General features: G+C 44.0%; 2 protein-coding genes across 2 annotated transcripts; one reads left to right on the top strand and one right to left on the bottom strand.

Moving 5' to 3' along the window:
- Window positions 1-489: 489 nt before the first annotated feature.
- On the bottom strand, window positions 490-1,529 carry LOC103703355 (uncharacterized). Its single transcript, XM_008786181.6, has 2 exons — window positions 1,355-1,529; window positions 490-1,253 (listed from the first exon to the last, which is right to left on the bottom strand). The coding sequence occupies exons 1-2, from the start codon at window positions 1,400-1,402 to the stop codon at window positions 627-629; spliced, it is 675 nt and encodes a 224-aa protein (XP_008784403.4). The 5' UTR covers window positions 1,403-1,529; the 3' UTR covers window positions 490-626.
- Window positions 1,530-9,395: 7,866 nt separating this feature from the next.
- Window positions 9,396-13,196, top strand: LOC120111787 (protein MEI2-like 2). The gene is made up of 3 exons (XM_088722183.2): window positions 9,396-9,756; window positions 9,989-10,419; window positions 13,081-13,196. The coding sequence occupies exons 1-2, from the start codon at window positions 9,687-9,689 to the stop codon at window positions 10,267-10,269; spliced, it is 351 nt and encodes a 116-aa protein (XP_088578309.2). The 5' UTR covers window positions 9,396-9,686; the 3' UTR covers window positions 10,270-10,419; window positions 13,081-13,196.
- The last annotated feature ends 4,521 nt before the right edge of the window (window positions 13,197-17,717 follow it).

Below are 17,717 nucleotides of genomic sequence, written 5' to 3'. Positions count from 1 at the left end.
CCATCATGTTGGTAAGCCCATGGGTTCAACTGACAGAACTCGCAGATCTATCAGGTCATATATATGAGATTGTTGTCACTTCCTGATGCTCCGAGTATTCTAATTCTTGAAATGTCCATTATATAAATTGAGCACATCATAAAGACAAATTGTTTGGACTATCTTGCAAGTTGGTTGAAAACCTCTAGATGGAGGGTTTTTTATTATTTGATAATGAATAATAAAGCTTCCATGCTATTGCCAATGAATTAGCTTCCTGGGAAAAGGTCATTGGAAATTTATGATGACCACGAGGAAAGAATGAAGGGCATCCATTTCATCCGAGAGAAGCCTTTAAACTCATCGGTAGTTTCTTGAAGAACAAAAGGCAGGCGTATCAGAGAATCTCAAGCTCTGAGACGGTTATATATTGAATCTCTTTTATCAAACCTCAACGTTTCTGCGTCCTCTCAACCTTGCAGGTAATATTTGCCCTCCTAAACTACAGTTTCTCAGAAACACAAATTGCCAAACGTAGAAAAATAAGTATAAAACCAGAACCAGCTCAAGCTTACAAAGTAACCTTGGACACAATCTAAACTTCAAAGGGAAGCCAAGAAGAAGATGAGAACAACCAATCCTGAATCCTAAAACTCTGTGCCTTGTTCTCCCAACTTCTTCTCAGGTGGGTCATGTTCCAAAAACTCCTTCACGGTGTCCGGGAACCCAATCGCCCCAAGGCCGTCTTCACCATCCTCCCGACCCCAATCCAAGTAGGCAGCCTTGGCCAGCAGCAGGTGAGCCAACCTCGCCGGTTCTCTCCTCTCCCCGCCATCACCTCCGCGGTAGTAGTAGTCAATCCAACCATCCAGTCTCCGCCTCTCTTTCTCGCATTTGGGGCCATTCACCCCGGCGACCTTGGAGTAGAACCCCCCGCCACCGCTACAGTCACAGCAACTCCCCACGCCGCCGTCTCCTTCATCCGCGCATTCCCCTACCGACAGCCCCAGAAGAGACATCAGCTGCTCGATGTCGTCCGCCGCCTCGCCGTCTTCATCGCCGCCGCGGCCAGCATCATCTAGTGGGTATGGGGAACTGGAACTGGAGAAGAAGTCGAGCGGAGGGCTGCTGCTGCTTTCCTGGAGGCGGGGCGGCCTGGAGCTGGGGCCGGCCGGGGAGTCGAGGAAGATGGGAGAGCTGAGCGGGTCTGATGATGGACAGGTCTCCGGCGTAGGTTTCGTTCGTTTCGTCTCCGATGCCAATCGATCCTCCACCTGCGAGAAACATAAAGGAGATGGATTTGTTGCTGCAGTGTGGAGAGAAGAGAGAGGGAGAGAGATTGGGGGATGGTATTGCGGTATCGGTATGGCACTACCTGTTTGAGAGAGGAAAAGAAACGGGCATGGGGGGAGAAGGGTTGCATCAGCGGCGTCCGACGGATTTGTTTGGGTCCTCCGATTGGAGAAGATGGAGGCCCTTCGGACGAGCTTTGCGCTTTGGGCAGGCCGGTTCAGCACGCACTGAACCGGTCCGGACACCGACCAGTTCGGCCATACAAAATAGTTCCGGTCCGATGGAACTGAAACTATAATACGTCTGGTGAGTGACTGTTGGGGGGGGGGTGATCCTCTCGAACTGGGTGGGCGGCATTGATGGCTAACCTCGAGAAGGGGAGGAAGGCGTCGTCTCAGGCAGGGAAGGATGGGAGTCCGAGGCCTGTGCTAAAGGGTGGAGGAGGGAGGGCCCCGACCTGGGCGGAGGTAACTAGAGGTACGTTGAGGCGCCAGGCTTGGACCACTCACAAGATATCTGAGCAGGAGCTGGGTTCGATACAGAATCGCTTCCCTGACATTCTGGAGGTGGAGGAGGAATTGCTGGAGGAGTCAAGGGGCTTCTGGAAGGATGTGGCGGTTTTGGTGAGGAGTTTGGGGAGACAGATCCCAGCGGAATGGGTCGCGAAGGAGGTTCGCCGTGCCCTGAAGCTTGACTATGATCCCGAGAGCTTTATGATGATGGATGGTTATATGACCCTCCGCTTGGCTAGTGTGGAGCACTGGGAGGCGGCGGTGCGGTTTGGTCCATGGATGGTGGCCGGACAGCTCCATGCTATGGAACGATGGCGTCCAAATTTCGTTCCTGGCAGGGATGAGATCGGTAGTGGTGTTGCATGGTTGAGGCTGCCCAGGCTACCCCTAGAGTTTTGGCGGACGCCGATCATTCTAAAGATGGCGGCGATGGCCGGGAAGCCGCTGGAGGTGGACTCGTTCACGGACCAGAGGAAGAAGATGGGCTTTGCACGAGTGAAGATCGAACTGGACTTCAAGGTGCCTCTGAGACCTGGTATCTTCGTGAAGGGTAGGAAGGACGGTGTGGAAGCAAAGTTTTGGCAGGATTTCCTCTACGAAAATCTGCCATCCCTTTGCTTTAAGTGTGGTCGGGTGGGTCACTTGGAAGAGGATTGTAGACGGAGCCCACCGGCAGCGATGGAGCCAGAACCGGTGGAGATTTTAGGTGATGCAACGACGGTGGATGGGATCAACCCGATGGAAACTCCAGGCAATGGGGAGGTTAAGGAAAAGGGGAAGGGAACAACCGGGGCGATGCCTTATGGCCCTTGGCTGGTCACACATAGAATTCGTCCCCCTCGGCCGGTGAAAGAAGGGAACCGACCGAAGAAGATTTCTGAGTCTGGTGGAGGGTCGACTTCAGCGGCGATGCCGCCGAGCTCGGAGATGAGAGCGGCGGTGAAGGGAAAGGGTGCTGCAAGTAGCTCGGAGGATCGAGACGGCTGGCAGACACCATCAAAATTTGCTCGTCGGAAAGCATCCGGGAAATCCTATGCGGGTGCTCCCTCGGTGGTCCCGTCCGGCGGAGCGGGTCGACCCGGTGGGGCATCTTTGTCTCAGGCTGAGTCGAGCCGAACCAACCAAGTCGGGGATCGTGACGCGGTCGAGCCATTTGGTGAGCTGGCTTGTGGGCAGCATCCGGAGTGGGTTAGCCAGAGTCCGACTCGGGATTGGGCTGGAGTTAGCTCGCCTATGGTCGATAGGGTCCAGCCCGCTACACCCGGGTTAAAGGGGGTGGACCTGAGCTCATTCAAACGGGTGAGGAGACCGACTTCTGGTCTGATGGTGGTGGATGATCTGTATCTCAACAGATCCGACGGCATGGAACTCCCGGCAGAGGGGCTGCGGAGATTCGAAGGCAAGGGTCGCCGGCGATGTCGGAGTTCCCCTCCACCGACTTCGCCGGAGTCTGGCCGGACATCCAGTTCAGGGCTGGTAGCTGGGGGAGGACGAGAGGGTGAAAAAACTAAGCCGGGCGGGACTTCTCGGCTCGACTCCGCGGAAGATTCGTCGACGCATAAGGCTGGGGGAGGTACGCCGTCGCCGGAGATGGAGGGTGTGGCGGCGCAGACCACGGCAATGGGAGGTAAGGTTGGCAAGCTGGTGGCAGAGGAGCTATCGGCCATAGTGAAGGGGTCTGTTACTGTGGATGAGGCGTGCCGGATGGCACAAAGGAACAGTGTGCAGGGGGATTCCAGCCATGTTCAGCTGCTGCTCCAGGTAATGGCCTCTGTGCAGAAAAGTTCAGAGAAGGTGATTTGTGATGCAGGCTCTTCAGCTAGCCATGGGAACGGCTCCAAGGAAGAGGGCTGTGCCGTTATCTCGAGTGATTCATGAAGATCATACTATGGAATTGCAGGGGGGCAGGGAAACCTTCCTTTGCTCCGGTTTTCCGTAGATTAGTTCAGCAGCATAGTCCAGAGATATGTGTCTTGCTTGAGACCCGTTTGTCCGGTAGTAGTTTACAGAAGGCTAGGAGAGCAGTGCCGAGATCTTGGGGTTTTTATGCAGTGGACTCCATTGGGCTATCGGGTGGAATAATAGTTACTTGGAGATTAAATTTTGGCAATTTGGACATCTTCAATATGTGTAATCAAGAAGTTATTATGGTGATATCTGAGGGGGGTAGACGGCCATGGATATTTGCAGCAGTTTACGCCAGCACTGATTTCAGGGTTCGGAGGACATTGTGGGAGGAGGCATCCAGGGTGGTTGATCAGGGAGCACCAGTGCTGATAGCAGGTGATTTTAACTGCATTGATGATCCACAGGAAAAAATGGGGGGGAAGAACTTCAGTTACAATAGGAAGGTGAGGGAGTTTCAAGAGTTTATTTCTGGGAATGGATTGATTGATTTGGGTTTTGTGGGGCCAAGGTATACATGGTGCAACAACCAACAGGGCTCGGCTCGGGTTTGGGAGAGACTAGACAGAGCTTTTGCTACAGCTGAATGGATTCAGGAATTTCCAGAGTATCGGGTAAAGCATCTGTCGAGGATTGCTTCGGATCACAGCCCTATATTGGTGAGTACGGAGATCCCTATTCCACACCGTTATCCTTTCAGATTTGAGAAGTTTTGGTGTTGTTATCCCCGGTCTTGGGATGTAGTGAGTGAGGCATGGGGTATGCCGGTTAGGGGTGATGCGATGTATCGAGTTTCTCGGAGGTTGGAGCTGACAAGGAGACGATTGATGAGGTGGAATAGGGAGGAGGTTGGGAACATTTTTAGAAGGATAGAGGAAATCGAGGAGGCTATCACTAGACTACAGTCTCAGGAGGTTCTGAGGGGAGGGTTATTGGCAGGGGAGATGACAGAACTTAGATCTCTTCTATCTTTGCATGATTCTCTTCTTCGTCAACAAGAGATATTTTGGAGGCAGAAATCAAGAGTTCAATGGATTTTAGAAGGGGATCGAAATACTAAATTCTTTCATCGATCTACACTAGTCAGGAGGCAGAGGAACAGGATCAGGGTTATCAGGGGAGAGGATGGTCAGTTGACAGAGGAGCCGGACAGGATTATACGGGTGGTGGAGCAGTTCTTCAGAGCTAGGTGGACTGAGCAGACAGGGAGTGGGATTTCTACAGACCTACCCTTGCCTTCGGTGGGGGTCTCGGCAGAGGAGTCTTCGGTGCTGATTAGGCCGGTTTCCGGGAGAGAGATTCAGGAGGCAGTATGGTCCCTTGCGGGGGATAAGGCACCCGGCCCGGATGGTTTTCCTCCGGTATTTTTTCGTAGATATTGGATGCTAGTCGGGCAGGATGTGATTGAGGCTATCCAGCAGTTCTTCCGTACGGCGGCGATGTCATCTGATTGGCAGAGAACCTTTGTTGCTTTGATCCCCAAGAGACAGGACCCTACTGAGCCGGGCCACTTTCGCCCCATCAGTTTGTGCTCCACATTGTATAAGGCAACGGCAAAGATTTTAGCTGTGAGATTGAGAGATATACTACCCAGGCTCATCAGCCCAGAGCATGGTGCTTTTGTCGCCGGGCGGAGCATTACTGATAATGTGCTCATTGCCCAGGAGTTTATGTATGATCTTGGCAGGGCTCCTAGACGGGGAAGTTTAATGGGGATCAAACTTGACATGGAGCGGGCATATGACAGATTGAGTTGGGACTTTGTTTAGCATTCCCTACAGAGCTTTGGTTTTCATGAGACATGGATTAGATGGGTTATGGGATGTGTGAGGGGCCCTTCCTTTGCTATATTGGTAAATGGGACTCCTTCCGATTTCTTCGAGTCCTCAGTTGGTCTTCGCCAGGGATGTTCTCTATCTCCCTTACTTTTCATTATGTGTGCCGACTCTCTCTCTAGGGCCTTGCGGGGTGCCTCGGACTCTCAGCGGCTGGAGGCATATAGGCCGGCACGGGGGACCAGGCCGATATCCCATCTATTATTTGCAGATGATAGTTTACTCCTGGCCCAGGCGACCAGGCAGGCTGCTCAGGTGATTAGATCGATTGTTTCTGATTATTGTGCTGCTTCTGGACAACGAGTCAACTTTGCTAAGACAACGATACATTTTAGCCCGAAGATCAAACCACAAGTGAAGGCAGCTATTTTGGTGATCTTGGGGGTTAGGCAGCAGGACAGTGGCCTGAGATACTTGGGAGTTCCGATCACGGGTCGACGACTACGCAGAGGTGATTGTCTTTCACTAGAGACTAGCTTCAGACACAGGTTGGAGGGTTGGCAGACACATACTCTATCTATGATGGGTAGGGTTACCTTGGCACGGACAGTTTTGAGCTCCATTCCGATTTACCTCATGTCTAGCTCCATACTCCCAGTGGCGTTATTGAGATCACTTGAGAGGCTTATCAGAGACTTTATATGGGGCAGGCGGTGCGACAGAGGTGGCATTCATCTGATGGCGTGGGAGGTGGTGTGCCAGCCGATCAGGCAGGGGGGCTTGGGCGTGACTTCTTTGATTTTGAGACAGGAGGCATTGGCGATGCGACATGCAGCCAGATTTCTATTGGAGCCTGACAGTATGTGGTCCTCCTTGATGAGGGCCAAATATGGGAGACTATTTATTGGCACCCGTGCTGGGCGCCACTCGTCCCCCATCTGGAGGGAGATCTGTGCCAGAGGTCCGATGGTGCTGTCGGCGATCAGATGGGCGGTGGGTGATGGTCGATCCATTGATGTACTCGAGGACAGCTGGGTGACGGAGCTCCCCATCAGTCAGATGCCGACGATGGTGGACGTAGAGAGGTTGCAGGGGTTTAGGGTATGTGATCTGATTGATCCCGGAGAGGGACGATGGCACGAGGGTCTGATACGGGAGGTCTTTGGAGAGCAGTTAGCGGCGAGAGTCATGGCATTACCTGTACCATCGCGGGAGGAGCCGGACAGACTGATTTGGGAGCCGACGGGCAGATCGGGAGTCCGAGCCAGGGATCTTCATGCTCGGATTGGTATGACGCCTCATAGGCAGAGGGATGTGGGTTGGATATGGAGGTTGAGGCTGCATCCTCGAGTAGCGCTCTTCCTATGGAAGGTGGCTTGGGGCTGCCTTCCGACCAGGAGTGTTCTGGTTAGGCGCGGTTTGAGGATGACACAGTTTTGTGAGGTTTGCCTGGAGACCGAGGAGACTATTCATCATGTCTTACTTCTGTGCCCTAGGGCTGTACAGATTTGGAGTAGCTTATCTGGGCTCTCACTTCCGAGGTGGGAGTTAGTGGAGGATTTGTTACAGTTCTTGCGGGATTCCACCAGGAGGCCTAGTACAGTACGACAGGGGATTATGGCAGCTTACTTGGCATTTCATATATGGCTGGATAGGAATGGACGCTTGTTTGAGGGGCGAGGGTCGGCCCCGAGGTTTGTGGTGGACAGAGCTATGACACAGGCGGCGGAGGTCTTTTCGATTACCTCATCGAATTCATTTTTATTGGCTAGGGATATCTGGGGTACCTCTCTTGCTGCTGCAGCGACTGGGTATGTTTCTCTTTCTTGGGTACCCCCACCCCCTGGTTATCTTAAGATGAATTTTGATGGTGGTATGGCCATGGATAGAGCTTCTGGAGGAGTGGGCTTTGTTATCAGGGACCAGCATGGTAGGTTGATTGCAGCCGGTGGTCGGAGCACGCCAGGTTTGACGGTTGTTGGGGCAGAGCTACGAGCTGCCTGGGAGGGCATCCGATATGCGAGATGTGTGTTGGGGGCCGACAGACTGTGCATTGAGGGAGACTCTGCCACGGTGATTGACTGGATACGGGGAGTGGATAGATATGGTGATGGTCACCCCTTGATTCGGGATACACGCAGACTAGTTCAGGAGTTATCAGCTGTCCAGATTGGTCATGTATATCGTGAGGTGAACCGAGCTGCAGACTGGGTCGCCTCATATGTGGCTCGTCATTCCGGGGAGGTCATCTGGACCAGTCTAGCAGTCGTTCCCCATTTGCTGCACTGCCTTTTGTCTTTTGATCTGGCAGGATGTACTCAATTTTGATTTTTTGGATATGAAATGCCGTTTTGACCAAAAAAAAAAAAACTATAATATTATCGCGCCGGAACCGGCTAGTACAAAAGGCATACCGGATGGAACCGTTCAATTCGATCCGGCTAGAAATCAGTACGAATCAAACAAATACGCCGATTGGTATTGGTTCAGCAATTATTATTTTTGGGTCATAATTCTGTGATTCGGATCTGACAATGATAACAGAATGATATTTTGATTTGAATGTTAGAATTAAGATTGAACGGGTTACTTGATTCTCCCTCCAAGGCTATTGGTGTTTGTCAAGTCAGTGTGATTTGCTCAATGTAAGATTGAGTTTGGACTGAGATCAATACCAAGACATTTATCAGAGGAAGCTGCTTCTCATAAAATCACAACGATAGGAGAATAATATAATGAGAGATTTTAGTCCTCGGCGAGGCAGCTACCCATAACTCCCGAAGGAGTGACTTAAAACGATCTTTCTGGCACATGCATTACACATGTATATATTTTTTATCATTAAATTTGTGTAGGTTATATATAGGTATAATATAATATATATTTTTTTTACTTTTAAACATATTTATGATATTTAACATAGTATCTGAGTAGGACAACAGCTGTATTTCTTCATCATGTCATTATAATAATATATAATAAGATAGCAATTTCCAAATATAATCTTATAGATAATAAGATAACCACATTGAGTGGTAGTCCTCTTAAATTCAAGGTTGAACTAAAAGGGACCGTTTCTAGATCACGGATTATCTATGTACTATAGGATGGTCTATAATTGAGCAATGCCTACCTATTGTCCGCTACAATGGATGGTGCGCGTCACTTGGTCACGAGTTATATATAACAGACATCTTTTAATTTACATTTGGACCCTTTTGGTTGCGTATATAAACATAGCTTAATTCGTATGTAAACACTGCTTCATATTTGTTGCATATAATGTTCCAATTGATGTTGTGTGCTGATATAATCTACTACTTAATAATATTGTTAACTTGACTTCACCGCATGGAATTTTTGGTGAATATGATAAATTCATATATACTCTGGAGATATTTGCCAAATGGTTCTATTGCTTTTTTTTTTTTGCTACACTAGACGACTCATGCTAATCCAATATGAATACATTAAAAAAAAAAAGTCAACATATAATAAGTCACGAAGCGCCCGAGGTAGCTCTTCCTCGCCGGTCCAAAAAACTCTCATAAAGTGATTTGCTACAAAGAAGGCCACTCAGTCCTTAGTTCCGTTGACCTTCTTAAAAACATACTTCGTGCTAAAGATAATGTTACCACTAGCTATGCCCTAGATGTTCCAAAACAGGAGGTGCTGTTTTCCAGCTATGCCAGGACAATTTTGAATTCAGCCGATCACAGCGGTTGAGTTACCTTCATGATAACATCGGTCTTAGCATACGCTGAGCATGACATAGACCACCCTAAATTGCTCTTAGTTCTATCCCGCATCAGGGACCGAGATGTCAAAAATCAGATTTTTCGGCTGCCACCATTTTAGAGTTCGGGCCTCTAATTACGAAGCTCACGCTACTCCTCTTGCCACCATTCAAACACAGCCACCAAGTTGATTTTGAAGAAGCTTGGAGGGTTGGGGGCTGTATGGGCAAGAGTTATTGATGTCCCGAGTTATTAAAGGCTCACCAGGTTCAATTGCTTTTAAGGAGCTCGAAAGTAGACTAAATCAATCACGATCAGATATTCTTCAAACATATCATCCACCGGATCCTCTCCAATCGATCGAGAATCCCCTTTTATCAGCCCTTCCGACGTCTTCCCGCGCTCCCTTCCCCATTTCTCTCGTCCCCAGATCGTTGCATTTCCCCTTTCCGAAACCATGGACTTAGCACTCTCGTCCTCGTCCGATGGCTCGTACGCAGCAGACCGCTCGCAAGTCCACCGGCGGCAAGCCCCCGCCGGATGCTCACTACAAAGGTATCATCGCCTCTACGCAATCGATCTTTTTTTTTTTTTTTTGTCTTTAGATTTCCTTGGAAATCCGCTTCCCTAAATCTTGCTTTTCTTGGCGATGACCACCGTCGGTGTCAAGAAGCTCCTCACCGGTTCTTCCACACAAGCAATGTATGCAGCTGTTTATTTCTACCATTTTTAAGGACCAACAACCTTAGATTGATAGTTTTTTTGTGTGCTTTGCGTTGCTATTTAGCGATGGATGAGGTTTCTTCTGAAGTGAATAAGTTGCGTAAAAAGATTGAGGGTAAGGATTCTGTCGAGGATCTTGACCTCCAAGGGACTGGGAGCCTGTTACCTGACGATGAAGAGGAGCATTTAGCTGGAATAATAGATGATTTTGACCTTGGTGGGTTTCCTTGTCATGTGGAGGAATTGGAAACGTTTGATCTCTTTGGCAGTGGAGGGGGTGTAGTATTGGTTTCTGATCCTACAGAGAGCCTCACAAATTGGGATGTCAAAGGCAAGTATTGTTGATGGCTATACTGGTAATGGGATTAATCAGTACAGCCTTCAAATGATGTTGGAACTACTGCTGGGGAACATCGGGAGCATCCCTCAAGAACTTTATTTGTGCGGAACATTAATCGTCATGCGGATTATTCGGAATTGCGGTCTCTGTTCGAGGTAAATTATTTCTGACATGGTCCTTGTTTCGCATTGCTCCAGTTTCACTGTTGCCTATGCAGTATTTCATTTAATTTTTGGTAATTTTGTATTCCAGTAGTACTGCCTCACCAATCTCATTTATTCTCTTTATGTTGTCTGTTGTTAAGTTTAGTTCTATTGGTCTTTCTAGTGCGTGTTATGCCGTGCCAGCCTGAACCGGGCGGTATGTAGCATACCGTACCGACTTGGTGTCGGTATTCAGTATGGCCGGTGTATCAACATTCGACATGCCAAAAAAATTCTGTTCCGTACACTGTGCTAGTGTGGCACCGGTACGGGTCTAGTACCGAGACGGCAAATCTTGGTCTGGTGTTTCAAAACTAGGAATGTTTTTGGCTCTTTGGGAGTCACTCTTAGCCAAAGAAGATATTAGTCATATCCTCAGTGTCCCTCTATTTGTGATTGATGTATATATCTCCGTGTTAATATACAGTGTAATTTTTGAAGTTTGCACAATATTCAGCATTTATAAAAAAGTTTATTTTCATATTAGAAATCTGGTCTTTGTATTGATTACTTACTTTCCCCACGATGAAAACTGTTTTTCTATTATAGTTTTATAAGTACATGTTGGAGCAATATAAAGCTTTGCCCTGAATTTATATATACATTTCACTTTGCATAATATTTAGCATTTATTAGAAAGTATGCTTTTCATTATCAAAATCTGGTCTTTCTATTGATTACTTACTTTTCCTGCAATGGGAACTGTTTTACTATTATAGTTTTTATAAGTCCATGTTGGAGCAGTATAAAGTTTTGATCCATATTTGTATACGCATTTAACATTTGCTCTACAGCATCCGGCCTCAGGAAAATAAAACCATCTTTAAAGGAATAATGCTAATCATATCAGCAATATGATGAGCAGCTTCTAAGTTGTTTCTGCTATTATTATTCTTGTTTATTATAAGGTGTCCACTTAACCAATATGATGTTAAGCTTTCTTCTTCTCTCTGTTTTGTATTTGTCATGGGGCCTTCTATTACTAGGCAAAAGATGCCTTAGTTCATGTTGCATGACCATTGTGTAGTTGGGAAGCTGTAAAGGATTCCTACATGCTTAAAAGCTGCTGCTGTAAACATAGTAAATAAATTCCTAATTCTCCTTTTGGGTCTTTAAAGGTGATATTAATCATATAAACAGTATGATCATACTATTTATATGATAATGAATTTATATGATAATATATATAGTTTACATCCAATCAGATAAATTCATAATTCTCCTTTTGTGGCTTCTACTCTGATATAAAGTTCTTGTAACACAAAAGAGACTAATTCTAACTTCTAAGGACCTTCCACTCAAATTGATTGCCCCATTTTGTTTGGACAAGGAGGGATATGAAATATTTGAATCATATTGGATTTCATTACAATTTATAACCCTCTCTTTGACATCATTTCTCATTTCTCCTGGTAGGGATTTGAACCCCAACTCTCCCTTTTTTTTCTTAAAAAAAAAAAATGAAGATCTAGTTATGATTGGGAATAAACAATTTTGTATTTTCGTCCATACTGCTGCTCCAAATTCTAAGGTTTTCTTCTAGCTACTTGTGATGTGATTCTGTGGGTTCATGGAACCAATTCATGATGTTGATGGTTTCTTGATGCTTCTTGATCTGATAATTCTATAAGGAATTTTTCAAATCAGTCTAGATCTTTGCCTTTTTTTTTCTTTCTTTTTGGTTTCTTGTTTATGTTTTAAGCTCTTTATTGCTAGCTTTGGGCTGTTTCATCTAGTTTTTGTTATTAACTACAGCAGTCTCATTGGTATTGGTATTTACAACTATGTCATATGGGAGGTGTGTTAGCATTTCAGAGGAGGTAGTAGTCGTACCTTCTTCTGCTGCCAATGATTACGTAGGGCTCTAGGGGTCTTTTATCTTGCAAGTTGCATAACAAATACTTCATTCTTTATGTTTCAATTTAGCAATGTGTTTCTGATGGAATATCATGATTAATGTTTTAGAGTGAAGAATTATGATGCATGCATTCCATTTTAGTATATGAAATTTCTTGTTCTTTTTAAAAAGTCAGATGAGATGTATATGTTATCTTGTTTTCCGTACACGTACTGTTTGACTTGATTGGTCTTATATTTCTTTCATCTAGCATGTATATATTACATCCATTTCAGATAATAACAATAATCATAAAGTATTCTTTCAAGGTGTGCGACTTACTAAATAAGATTAAAAGATTTTGCCATCGACAACAAGATAAATTAATATATGATAGACAAATTTGCCTCCATGGCAATGGGTTTTGGGAATAATTACTATACTATTTCTAAAGCCTTCACAGCACGAAATATGGTGGAAACACATGCATGTATATATATATATATATATATAAGGGAAATGAGATGATTTTAGCGGCACATTCATTTGATTGCATGTTGGAAGTTTTTTTGATCGAAAATGGTAGTTTGGAATGTCACTTTAATGCTTCAACGAATGCCATAAGTTTGTTATTGTTTTACTCAACGATTCCAAAAAACAAATTATAAGGTATCCTTGATTGTACCTTTGTTTTCTTATACTATTCTAGGCAATGAAGAGTCTTGCGTAAAATATGTTTGTATATTCCTATTTTAACACATTGTTCCATTTTGCAGGGAAATAGTTAATAGGATTGCTGCACTCAATGAAAAAAAATATTCTCATGGATCTTTGGATGTTGAAAATATCTATGTGGTTAATGGTGTTGCGAAGTTAGCAAATTTTGGAATAATTGTTATCAAGTATTTATTTCTAAATATTTTTAGGATTATATTAAACTTTTAAATTATTGATATTCTTAATAATTTTTTAAGTATAAATTCAAATGATTGGAGAATGTTAGGCATAATGTTTAATCAAATTATTATATTATCAAGATTTACTTGTACACAAAATTATTAAGTTTTATTTTTTTGTTTGCCAATAAGATGAAGTGAGGTTTATATTATGTGTAAGTTAATTTTATTTATGTTGTTCGATATTAATAAGTAAATTTTATTTTTTAAATGAACATTGAAGAACGTTTAAACCATCTCGTTCTTTGGAATATATACGAGAAATTGATTTTCTTGATCCGGTTTTACAATATATCATGTCCATACCATAAAATTTTATAATAACTTTTAGTGGATTTAAAAATTGGCATGAGCTAGTAGAATAAAATGTTTTCAATCAAATGAGATCATTGGAAATAAAAATTATTTTATTTGATTAAAAACATTTGGGTCTGTTTGGTTCTGCTAATTTTTGAATCCACTGAAGTTTGTGTTAAAATTTTGTAGTACAGGATGCAATATATCATAAAGCCGAATTAATAAAATCAATTTCTCGTCTTTGTCCAAAAGTGCAAGATTGTTCAAAAGTTATTCATTTATTTAAAAAAGTTAAAATTGACTTATTGATTTTTTTTTGTCAAAGAAATAATAACTTGAATAAAAATAACTTACGCATGATATGAAGCTTGTTTAGACTCATTGAAGAAGCAAATAACTTCATGATTTTGTGTATAAGTGAATTTTGGTTATATAATAATTTGATTAAGCATTATTTCTAACATTATATAATCATTTGAATTTGCTAAATAAATATTTTATATTCGTATAGATTATTTTAAGATTTGCTAATTTTACAATATCATCAATTATATAGATATTTTTAAAAAATAAATTGTTCTGGAGTTTTTAGGAAGAATAGCTTCCGCCAGAGTTGACATGCGCCTTAGGATGAAGGGAGGCAGCACACTAGGCTCGCGAGGAAAGACAGGTATTTTTATGGTAACATATTTGATGCTGGCCGGGAATGAACGGGTGGTAAAGCAACAGTATTACAAATAACATATTTCATCGACGATTTAAGCAACATCTATTTGTTTGTGTCCGTTCTATTTTTGGATATTATTGAGATAACTACCGAGGCGGAAGCACGATGGGAACTGGGCTTTGATTCTACCAGAGTGGCACAGATTCGAAACGTGCGGGCGTCGATTAAATGTGGGGACCGAATGCCTCCGTATGGTTTGCTTGATGGAGTTGCTATCTGGTCTGCCGAATGCTTAGGTGGTGCTGGTGTAATGTACTCACACGTGGATGAGCTGCCATGCTGGTGGAGCTCTGCCACGGATCGAGAAAATTATGAGTAAAAATTATGGTAGCAAGCAATCAGGCGAGCTTATCAATGAGTCGGCAATTTTAGTGGATATGGGGACATATCAACGAGGCTCGTATCTGGTTTAACTTTGGATAAAAAAAAAAAGAAAAGAAATCAGTGGGAAACCCCAAAACGACCTTCGAGGTGCAGACCCAACTTGAGTCTGATTTCTTCATGGGTCGGGCTGGTCTACATTCAATCCTAGCATCTTGTCTCTGTCCGCCCCACCCTTCAGGGTTTTAAATTTTAGCTTTAGTGAGAGATGGTTTGGGATTGGACATGGCATATCTGAAAATGAGCACAACCAGAAGATCCAACCATGATCAATATCGCTGTCGCCAGAATCTAAACAAAAGAGCCGGGATGGGTAGACGACTGAGGTGAGGAATTGAGGTTGGTTGCGATTTGCGAAGCTCGGGATTTGAAAGTTAGGTGGAAAGTTGGCTGGAAGAAGTTGATGACGAGTGAACTTGAGCTTCCGGTACAGCAATACTTGGTTGACAAAAAAGGAAGCTCTTCTATCGGAATTTGTCCGATTGGAGATTCTCAGACGTTTAAGTTAGCCAGAGAGGGTTTGACAGGGAGAGGGACAGAGTTTCAAAAGAGAGTGATATAAAAAAACCTATATGGAGATCCTTCAGTCCATTTCTATATAGAATAGGGTAGGTCTCCATCACTGAAAATAACGGGATGTGCATTAATTTATGAGTAATTAATTCCATGTTGTGCACCTAATTCTGATCGATCGAGCCCGCGCAACCACCACTGAGATCGTGGCCATGTTTTTAGCGGGGCATTAACTGCTTTTTAAAGGGAAATACTCGGCTCTTCTTTGTTACTTGGTTGGATCCATCTAGCACCTCAATGAATACCGAGATAAAGTTTTCTTGGGACATTTCCGAGGTCAAGATGACTTCAGCCTATCCCAAGATCAGGTAGACAAATATCCAGCACTTCAAATGTCAATTTAGGTTCCTCGATGGTTCATTCCCAATACTTGCCTAGTTTAAGGGCCTGAAATTTAATGAGCCGAAGGACCTTACTTTCTCATGGTGTCGGTGCCCATGTCGTTTTGGTGAATCCAGAATCCGAGTCTAAAACCGACCGAGAATCTCCTGGTGCTACCCAAGCAAACCAAGACGTTGGATCGGATCGCTCTGTCGGGCTCCGTTTAGACCGGCCAAGAAAAAAGATATGCATGTACAAACCCGAGAAGTGTCTACCGAAAAAAAACGCAAACCCAACAGGTTCTTTTTTTAACTAGGCAACATGAGAGACTGTATCCTGTCATACGGTTCGCTTGTCTCTGTATTCCTACCACTGTCTCAACCTGAAAAAAAAAAAAAAACAAGAGCAAAGCTAGGTTAACTGGGAAAAATAAAAAAACAGTTGGAGCCTTGCACGAATCAAATTGCTCCATTTGTGGCATTCATGCGAATTCAAAGCACCCCTGCGGGCCTCTTTCAGTACTTCAAAGCATTTTCCATAAAATATTTTATTGGTACAATATGCACCCTATATCTTATGCATCATAAAACTATATTCATCCGTCGTTAAATAAGGAAAAATAATAAATAAATAAGAGGGAGATGTAATTGCCCCTAGGTTTAGATTAACTAAGACTCAAATTACAATCACGACGATGTGGAATTTGATAAAGAATTTGCGATTAGGCCATCATTACATGCAGATGTCGTATGAGGATCCGGATCCATGATATCCCGCCCGGCGCTTCAAGAGAGACATTAGGTTGGATCTGTGAGAGCATCGGGATTAGGTTGGCAGATTTGTTAACGACTTGGATCGAGATTTTTATGTCAAGAAATCGGCTATTTAAGGTAACGAATGATATCGAGAGGAGAGATATTGGTTGATCTTGCCCGGTATGGAAAAATGAAAAAGGTGGGAAATGACCGATATATTGCAAGTTTTCAATAGAGATACGAGATTACAAGATATTGATGGTCTTCAATGGTAGTATTTATTTCACAATAGATAATTGCTACGCATGAAAATAATCTGTACATGGCTGAAGGACTGCCATGTGCCCTAACTAATAGGTTGGGAAGGTTTTGCCTTCCTCATTTCCAATTTGGGTGTTGCTAGCTGCTGTCTTTTTATGAGAAATTATATCCTGCACCATGGGCACCACGTAAGTGGTGTACCATAGATGTGCAGGGGTAACAATCTAGCATAGAAATTCACATAAATCTAAACACGATTAGCATGGTGCACTGTTGAAATGGTGCGCATGGTGCAAGCTATAATTTCTTGTTATTTATGAGATAGAAAGGAGAAGTTATATTCCACACTGCACCACATGCATAATTGCTCATTCATATGGTCCTTATTCATCAAGCGCTCATCTCGATGGACTGTTATAGAAACGAGCAGTTGTGATTAGCAACATGCACGTTCACATGGTGCATGCCATGTACGATGTGGAGTAGTTGAGATGGTGTGATGATATATGGACCTTTATTTGGACTAGTCAAAATAAAGGACATTTTGGTAAGCATATACTATTTTCTTCCACTAGTTCTAACGCCTTTTTCCTCTATGGCCTCCTTTGGTTGATATCAAATCATACTCGAAGTAACTTTTCCGTCCAGTGTCTTCATATAAGAAGTCTTTTAATAGCATTAAGATTGACTCAAGCACGGTGATTGGCTAGATCCATGGGTGAGCTAGGGAGGTGGGCGTGAATTCTCTAATTCAGGACATCTGGAGTTTGGCGAGAGGATGCGACTCCTATGGGACGAGGTATGTATATCGGAAGGCGAACAAGGCCGTGGATTGGATGGCCTCCTTTATGGTTGACCATTGAGGCACAAATGCTAAAGGCCTTTAGGGACAAGTTGTCTGATATTTTTAGATGTATTCACACTAGAGTAGTGTGAAACGCCCATCTCGGCAAGAAGAAAAAAAAGCATCGAGATAGGGACAAAATAATTGAAAGCATTATAAAGAAGAAAATGCAAAGTGAGTTTGGCTCTCCTCTGAATCAGATTGGAGGAAGGCCATGGCGTTGCCTCACCCAACTATCCTTGGTGCTTGCTGCCCTAAGCGATTTCAAGTCGAATGATCAGATCAGGCAATTTTAAGT

The sequence above is a fragment of the Phoenix dactylifera genome, chromosome 5, assembly GCF_051530095.1.
Source record: "Phoenix dactylifera cultivar Ajwa chromosome 5, Ajwa_hap1_PhDact_Kaust_v1.1, whole genome shotgun sequence".
In the NCBI taxonomy this organism is placed as follows: domain Eukaryota; kingdom Viridiplantae; phylum Streptophyta; class Magnoliopsida; order Arecales; family Arecaceae; genus Phoenix; species Phoenix dactylifera.
Note: the sequence above shows the minus strand (reverse complement) of the source record. Positions and strands in the feature narration are given on the sequence as shown.

Bases quoted from the DNA above. Each gene is read 5' to 3' on its own strand.
- LOC120111787 (XM_088722183.2), top strand. From the start codon at position 9,687: ATGGCTCGTACGCAGCAGACCGCTCGCAAGTCCACCGGCGGCAAGCCC. The intron at 9,757-9,988 runs GTATCATCGCCT...GTTGCTATTTAG, and splicing joins GCCGGATGCTCACTACAAAG to CGATGGATGAGGTTTCTTCT.
- LOC103703355 (XM_008786181.6), bottom strand. From the start codon at position 1,402: ATGCAACCCTTCTCCCCCCATGCCCGTTTCTTTTCCTCTCTCAAACAG. The intron at 1,254-1,354 runs GTAGTGCCATAC...TGTTTCTCGCAG, and splicing joins TCTTTTCCTCTCTCAAACAG to GTGGAGGATCGATTGGCATC.